General features: G+C 39.6%; 1 protein-coding gene across 2 annotated transcripts in view; it reads right to left on the reverse strand.

Annotated features, from left to right (window-relative positions):
• The window catches only part of RAB18 (RAB18, member RAS oncogene family), a 29,594-nt gene extending 24,295 nt beyond the window's left edge, over positions 1-5,299 (reverse strand). The window contains exons 1-2 of one of the 2 annotated variants that reach the window (XM_036453301.2): positions 5,091-5,299; positions 125-180 (exon numbers count right to left, since the gene is read on the reverse strand). In XM_036453301.2, the coding sequence (XP_036309194.1) occupies positions 125-180; positions 5,091-5,158 (124 nt within the window). In that variant the 5' untranslated portion in view covers positions 5,159-5,299. The remainder of the gene's footprint in view (positions 1-124; positions 181-5,090) is intronic. The other variant, XM_036453293.2, reaches the window with a different exon arrangement.
• Between the last annotated feature and the right edge of the window lie 3,039 nt (positions 5,300-8,338).

Here is an 8,338-nt window from a genome sequence, read left to right on the forward strand (position 1 = left end):
AGACAAATAAGATTTTGACAGACATAGAAGTAATGGGATGGAGAAAGAAGGGTAGGGGGAGCTAAACAGCCTGAAGACAAGATAATATTTGACAATTCTATTGAATTTTTAAACACAGGCTTACCTATTGTTGCTGCAAGTTCTGGATCAAAAGTATCATCTGTGAACCTCAAGAGCAGGCTAAAAGAGATGTTAAAAAGACAGATTAAAAATTTGACTTTTCTTTCTAATCATTTGATAAATGTGCTCATGGTTGTTATATTTAATCACAAATAAATGCAATAGGAATAGCTGATGTAGGTCTGCTCCCAAAATATTACCTCAGTGTAGGTATACACAGATGAATTAAATTATTGGAAAGGCAATTAAAGAATCCCCAGAACAAAGTAGTTCGTATTAGAAAACATATTCCTCATGCTTCCTTATACAATTCCCCAAGTGTGAAAAGGTTTGTTTGTTTTAACTTTCCTGGTATAACTTTCTAAGAAAATGATATAGCAACATGTGATGCTTTAACTGATATAGGTAAAAGGGAGAAAAATAAGTCTCTCAACAAAACAAATTAATTTTTTAAAAAATATGATGTGTAATCCACTCTGAATTTAAATAAAAACAGGAAGGTGTGAATGTCTAGCATTTTGTAATACACAGTATGACCACTACCTAAGTGGGATAAAAGGATATACTAAAAAGTGAGGACAGACATCCAGAGTACATATAGTCTGGCAAATGATATACAGGGTATGTGAAATCAAGTAGGCAATAGGGAGCTACTGAAGAGTTTCAAAGAAAGGAAAGGCAAGAACTGCTCTACATTTTGAAAAGTTATGCCAGCAAAGAAAAAAAAAAATCAACAGAAGACAACTGCCATGGTTATGATGAAAATAATGAAGAATTAAACTAGGAAATGGTAAAGAAATTAAAAAAGAAAGGGTGTAATGAAAGCAGAAGATATCAGTTTAGAAGAATAGTCTAAAATTTTTACACCTCTTAAGATTATTTTATTTGATAATAGAGGCCTGGGGCATGAATTCGTGCACTGGTTATGGGGTTCCCTCAGCCCTGCCTGAGCCCTCTCGCAGTCCGGGACCCCTCAGGGGATGTCCGCCTACCAGTGGGGATCAGGCCTAAACTGGCAGTCAGACATCCTTCTCAGAGTGGGGCTCTCACAGCCCAGGACCCCTCACTTCTTACCGCCACCTGCAGTGGAGGCGCCTGGCTTCCGGCTGAGCGACACTCCCCCAGAGGGAGTCATAGGGCATCAAAGTGACTGGTCATTCTGACATTCGGTCTATTTGCATGTTAGGGTTTTTTTATATAGGACAAAATAGAAGGGTCTGTTATTAGAAGCTCTTCAAAAGTAAAGCCTAAGCTTTCGTTAAAGCCTAGATTTATACAATTAATCAATCTTCCTTCACATTACCTACTAAAGTAGGACAAGACTGTTCTATTGACCTGTTTGCATTAATAAAATCAAGGCAACAGATATCAGATGTCTGAGTTGTACAAAAATATTTCTATAGGCTGCAATTATTGCTGTTAGAGAAATTTTTTTTTTTTTGTCCACAGTGCATATCGCAAAACAGAATTCCTAAACCCAGTATCATTGATTGTATTTGAAGGATTAACTGACCTTTTCTTGATTTTGCTTTCTTGTGTTTACCATAAAAATCAGCACCACAAAAGCAAAGAAGAGTCAAATTGTAGATTTTTCTACTTAACATTGAACTCACTTGACTATAACTATTTTTACTTACTTTCAACATGAGTTAGGTCAGAGCAGTAATTAAGAATCTTAAAAGACTATTTACAAAAATTTTATTCTCTCTGCAACATTAAACTTTAAATAATAAAAGTGAAAATGTCATTAAAATTTTCAATTATCCATAATTTAGGATTAGAAAAGGTATGTGTCTATACTTGGTCACCACAAAAAATATCATTTCAAGAACACAGGTTAACATAGCCTTATACAGCAACAGTAGTAGTAACAATTACAATACCTGAATAATATAAATAACAATGGTACTGGCTATTATTTACTGAAGGTAGTCAATGTGCCAGAACAAGCAGCCAGGGTTTTTTCTTATGTTAATTGCTAATCCTTACAATATCCCTTGTCTTCAATGATACTTTGTCAGGAAAGGCAAGGAATCAGTATGGTACAAAGCAACAAATTTTTAAAACAGGCTCATAATATAAATCAGCAGATTTTAGCCAGGGATACACTGGTAGCTCAAAATGCATCTAAAATTCTATGCATGCATTCTTGTAGGCAGAGTCCATGTCTCTATTGGATTTTGAAAGAAATCCACAACTTGAAAATGATTAAGAACCAGTGCTCTAAAGAATGTATGTCTACTAGTAAGCTTTCATATTTTCATAAAAGAAGCAAAACACTCTCATTCATGCAGAGCTAAAGATGGAAGGAGTAACTACACCACTCCACTAAGAGGAGATCAAATTTATAATAGTGTGATTATAACTAATCTGAATTTTTCAACTTGCAAATTAAATTAGCCAAAAAGGATAGGATACAAGGGACACAGGAGCGATAGCAATTTGGATAATAGATTTCTAGAATCCATTCTAGTCTCTGAAACACTTTTCAACTTTATTTCACCCTGGCTAGCCCTAGAATCAAAGAATCTTGTACATTTAACATTAAATAGGGTTTGAGAGATTTCTATTCCAACTTCATTTTTCATTTTTTTAAATATATTTTATTGATACTTTACAGAGAGGAGGAAGGGAGAGATATAGAGAGCCAGAAACGTCGATGAGAAACATCGACCAGCTGCCTCTTGCACACCCCCTACTGGGGATGTACCCGCAACCAATGTACATGCCCTTGACCAGAATCGAACCTGGGACCTTTCAGTCCGCAGACCGACGCTCTACCACTGAGCCAAACCAGTTTCGGCCCAACTTTATTTTTCAAATGAAGAAATGAAAGTCTAGAATGTTGAAGTATCACACACAAGGTCACAGTAAGTGACAGCACTAGTCTCTTAATCCTAATCTCCTGGCCTCTAACACACATGTTCATTATACTGCAAGAGTCTAAAATAAACTAAAAATTTAACCTACTAATTTGAATTAGTTAAGATATCCTTTGTTGTGCAATGATTTCTCAACAACACAAGTGATATCTCATTTACACTAACTCTAAATCTCTAAGGAAATATACATGAACTACTGGTTAGAACAAGCCTTTAAGATTATACCCATGACATATTTTTGTACTAACTCACCTTAAAAAGCATAGGCTCCCATTTTAGTAGTTATTTATTCTCATTTTATCCAGAAAGATGTGTTGTTTTCCATTACACATTACAGATACAATATTGTATATCTAGCTAGAAAAAATAAACCAGTTTTCTTCCTGAATGCAATCCTTCCTTGAAAGAGACAGTTAAAAGTGTTAAAACTTTGTAGTGAGCAACTGATAACTCACCACGAAGTACTGAGAAAAATTTTGGGAGCAGATTAGATCCAAGTAAGTTTGTATGAGAGAAGGGAACCAAATAAACCAATAATTACACTTAACAAATTTTACTCTAGAGGGAGAACCACAATTATGTAAACACTGTACTTCGAGTTAACCTTCCAGAAAATTATAACACAGCTTAACTAGTCATCTATCCAATACATTTAGAAGTGTCAACCAACCATGTATTAGGTTGGACCACATTCAACTACTAATGACTTCAAAATCAGCAATTTCAGAGGCCTTAACTTAAATAAGGGTCAGATCTCAAGGAAAAAAGAAAGGTTACAGGGCTATTAAGACAATATTCAATATGTTAACTAACTTTTTAGTGCTCAAACATAATAGATGGTAATCACAAAATTAATTTATTCAACCCTAAAACACACACACACACACACACACACACACACCATACTTTTTGGTTAGCCCACAGTGTTTCAGGAATGTATTCCTTATGTGCAAAGTCCCTTATTCCAATATACACAGAGTACATTAAATGAGGAAAACTATGAAAATGTGTTGTCATATTTTAAAAATATAAAAAATTTCAGAATGTATTACAGAATAAGATGTCAAATTTAGGTATCTAAAAAAGTAAGACTTTATGAAGTAACTTCAAAGGTAAGTTTATCAGGAGGTACTGCTAAACTGTGAAACTGCTTACCACTCCTGGAATTTGAATATTGTTTAAAGATCAAGGCGCCCTAGATAGAATATAACCTATTCACAATCAAATGGCAAGAATAACTTCACTGGGAGAACTCTGTTCTAAGACCTGGATGAAAGCACTTTCCTCTTGTAACACCCACCCAGCTCCACATCTTACTTTATACTCAGCTCGAACAGCTGTCAGTGTGATTTCCCCAAGAAAGTGTCAAGAAAGAAAAGGCACACACTAACTTGTTCTTCTGCCTCTGTACGGTGCCGCGGAATGAGAACCAACAATTACCCTTTATTTTCAAAGGTGGCCTACACCTTAGGCTCTATCATCTTAGGGATTTACTCAAGTAGTCAGAAGACCAATGAGTTCTTTCCCAGCGCACTCAAGATTTTATTTATATTACATATATATATATATATATATATATATATATAGAGAGAGAGAGAGAGAGAGAGAGAGAGAGAGAGAGAATATATATGCAAATGGGTGAACCAAAATAGGCCAAGCATACGACCTAAGGTGCCACGAAACTTCCTGCGAAGAACGTATTTAGACAAAGCCCAGAGAAATCCCAAAGTGATCAAATTACAGCGCTTAGCTCGCGGGTGACAGGGGCCTAGACAACACCTCGCGCGGCAGGACTCGGGCCTAAACTCGGCCGGACTTGGGCCCGAACCCGCCCGCCACGCCCTGTGCTCCGGGCAGCAAACAGCCGGCCCGGGATTGTTTTCCGGGTGAGACGGGAGGGAAGGCGATCCACACAGCCCGGGCCTGGCAGACCCGGAGCCGGGCGGCGCGGGGCGCAGGGGCCTCGGGACCGGGAGCTTCGGGCCCCCGCGGTGCGCGAGCCGCGCCGCCGCCGGTGACCGTCCGTTCGCGGAGGGCCCGCGGCCGCGGAAAGGCCCCGCCGCCCGGCACGGCCCGCGGCCGGCTCACCTGGACTTGCCCACGCCGCTCTCGCCGATGATGAGGATCTTCAGGGTGGTCAGCACGTCCTCATCCATCCTGAACCCCGTCGGCTCCGAGCCCGGCCGCCCCTGTCTGGCCCTTCACCCTCCGCCAGGAACGCTGGCCGCGCTCGCGCACTGCTCCGCGGCCGCCACCTTCCTTTCACTGGGATATTGGAATTGCTGAAGCCCTACTTCCGCCTGGAGGCCGCTCTGCGTCTGCGCAAACCGGAGTCACCCGCATCTCCTGCGCAAGCGCAGATGGGGGAAGCCGAGTGAGGGTTCACTGACTGCTCAGGCTCTTTCTGCTCCCCCACCCTACTCTAACCCTGCTTCCTGGTGGACTGAGTTAGGGGAGTATAATAATCTATTCAAACTTCAGCCCTAGCTGGTTTGGCTCAGTGGATAAGGCGTTGTCCTGCAGACTGAAGGATCCCTAGTCTGATTCCTGTCAAGGGCACATGCCCAGGGTGGCGGCTTGATCCCCTGAAGGGGGCATGCAGGAGGCAGCCTATCAATGATTCTCTCTCATTATTGATGTCTCCCCCCCCCCCCTTTCTTTCTCTTTCCCCTTTCTCTCTGAAGTTAATTTAAAAATGTTTTTAATAAAAATAAAGAACAAACTAAAGAAAATAATTATTTTTATAAATACATAAGTCAATTAGTAATAAGTTTATTTTTTAAATGAATAAATACATATATTTAATTTTTGGAATAAATAACAACATAGCCACATACCAGCTCTTTAGAGTTCTCAATATTTGTAAAAGTATACAATAATTTGTACAACAAAAGAAGTTTGAGACTGTTGCATGGTACTATTCACAAGATTAAAAAATTAAAAATTAAAATTTAAGAACCAGGTCTGGATTTATTCTCCCATAAGTGGGTTCTCTTCATTTTGCTGATAGTCTCTTTTGCTGTGCAGAAGCATTTTATTTTTATGTAGTCCCATTTTTTATTTTCTCCTTAGTTTCCTTTGCCCTAGGAGATGTATCAGTAAACATATTGCTATGTGAGATGTTTGAGATTTTACTGCCTTTGTTCTCTTAAGATTTTTTATTGTTTCATGCCTTACGTTTAAGTATTTTATCATCCTGAGGTTATTCTTGTGTATGGTGTAAGTTGGTGGTCTAGTTTCATCTTTTTGCATGTGTCTATCCAGTTTTCCCAGCACCATTTGTTGAAGAGACTATCTTGACTCCATTGTATGTTCTTGCCTCCTTTATCAAATATTAATTGAATGTAATGGTGTGCGTCACTTTCTAGGGTCTCTATTCTGATCCATTGATCTATATGTCAGTTCGTGTGCCAGTACTAGGCTGTTTTGGTTATAATGGCTTTGTAATATATTTTGATATTCAGTTTTGGGATCCCTCCTATTTCATTCTTCTTTCTCAAGATTGCTGCAGCTATTCAGGGTCTTTTATGGTTCCATATAAATTTTGGGGTATTTTTTCTATCTCTGTGAAGTATGCCATTGGTATTTTAATAAGGATTTCATTGAGTCTATAGTAGGGGTGTCGAACTCAATCAGAGAAGGGGCCAAAATCTAAAATCCAGCCTAAATCGCAGGCCGAATGGTTTTCTGAACAGTCATAAACTGTCATTGTGATGGAAACGCAGCGGAGTGCAGTGATGACAGCGCGGTGCGGGCCACATTGCAAGGCCTGGCGGGACGGATTTGGCCCGCGGGCCTTGTGTTTGACACATGTGGTCTATAGATTGCTTTGGGTAGTATAGACATTTTAATGATGTTAATTCTTCCAATCCATGAACGTGGTATATGCTTCCATTTGTTTGTATCTTCCTCTGTTTCTTTTTTCAATGTCCTGTAGTTTTCCAAGTACATGTGTTTTATCTCCTTGGTTACCTGTATCCTAGGTATCTTACATTTTTTATTGCAATAGTAAATGTGATTGCTTTTTTAGTTTCTCTTTATGAAAGTTCATTATTGGTCTATAAAAATGCTATTGATTTGTGGATGTTGAGTTTGTATTCTATTACCTTGCCAAATTCATTTATTAAGTATAATAGTTTCTTGGTGGAGTCTTTAGGGTTTTTTATATACAATATCATGTCATCTGCAAATAATGACAGTTTTACTACTCCTGTCAAACTTGGATATACTTTTTATCTCTTCTTCTTGTCTGATTGCTATGGCTGGGACTTCCAGTACTATCCTATATAATAAAAGTGTAATAAGCTAAGTGTCCAATGGTTCATTTGACGCTTCATTTGTCATAGCTTCCACCAGCTGCTATGACACGCACTGACCACCAGGGGGCAGATTCTCTGGTAGGTTAGGGGCCTGTGGTGGTTTGCAGGCCAGCCGCACCCCCCAGAGACCCAAGCGGAGACCCTGGTATCTGGGATACCTTTACTTTCTACAATTGAAACTTTGTAGCCTGGAGCTGAGCCAAGCCTCCTGCTTGCCCCATGGTGGCAGCCATTTCTGTTTGGATTTGTTTACCTTCTATCATTGAAACTTTGTAGCCTTGAGTGGAGGCTTAGGCTGGCAAGGGCAGCCAGAAAGCTTGGCTTCCTCCATTGCCAGGGAAAACACATCCCTTCTGCTCTCTGTGGCTGTAGCCATCTTCGTTGGGTTTATTTGCATACTCACTCTGATTGGCTGATGGGTGTGGCTTGTGGAGTCCAGTGATGGTTAATTTGCATATTACTCTTTTATTAGGTAGGATGATGATATGCCATTCATAATTCTTGGTATACATGGAGGGAATTGTCAGGGTTCATCCCAAACCATTTCTTAACCCAGTTATATTGTCAAAGGAATATCCATTTAGGAATAGTCTACCAACCCTCTCTCAACCCTAAACCTATGATTGGCTAGCCCAGCGCCACATCAAAATTACTTATCCTGTTGCCCTCACTTAGGTGTGCTTATGTTAAGTATGTCACAGTTCCAGTACCAAAAAAGAATCGAAAAATACACAACTTGGCAAGTCTGGGCCCATACCTATCTATCTTTTATCTAGAGTACTTGAGAACTCCATGTCCTATGGGTACACCAAGCCAGCTGGCTGGAACCTGCTTCCAGCTTCATTCCTGCCAACCTCTTTTCCAGTGGGCTGGATCTTGTTCTTCCTTTTCTCTAGTTCTGAGATAATTCTTAGAACTACCTGGCTCTGTAACTAACCTTTCCACTATCCTGTTCCAAAGCCAGTCTGTGTCCTTCTCCTTTAGATTAGGTTCTCCTTGTTGATAAACTGTACTGAA

The sequence above is a fragment of the Pipistrellus kuhlii genome, unplaced genomic scaffold (assembly GCF_014108245.1).
Source record: "Pipistrellus kuhlii isolate mPipKuh1 unplaced genomic scaffold, mPipKuh1.p scaffold_m20_p_1, whole genome shotgun sequence".
NCBI lineage: Eukaryota > Metazoa > Chordata > Mammalia > Chiroptera > Vespertilionidae > Pipistrellus > Pipistrellus kuhlii.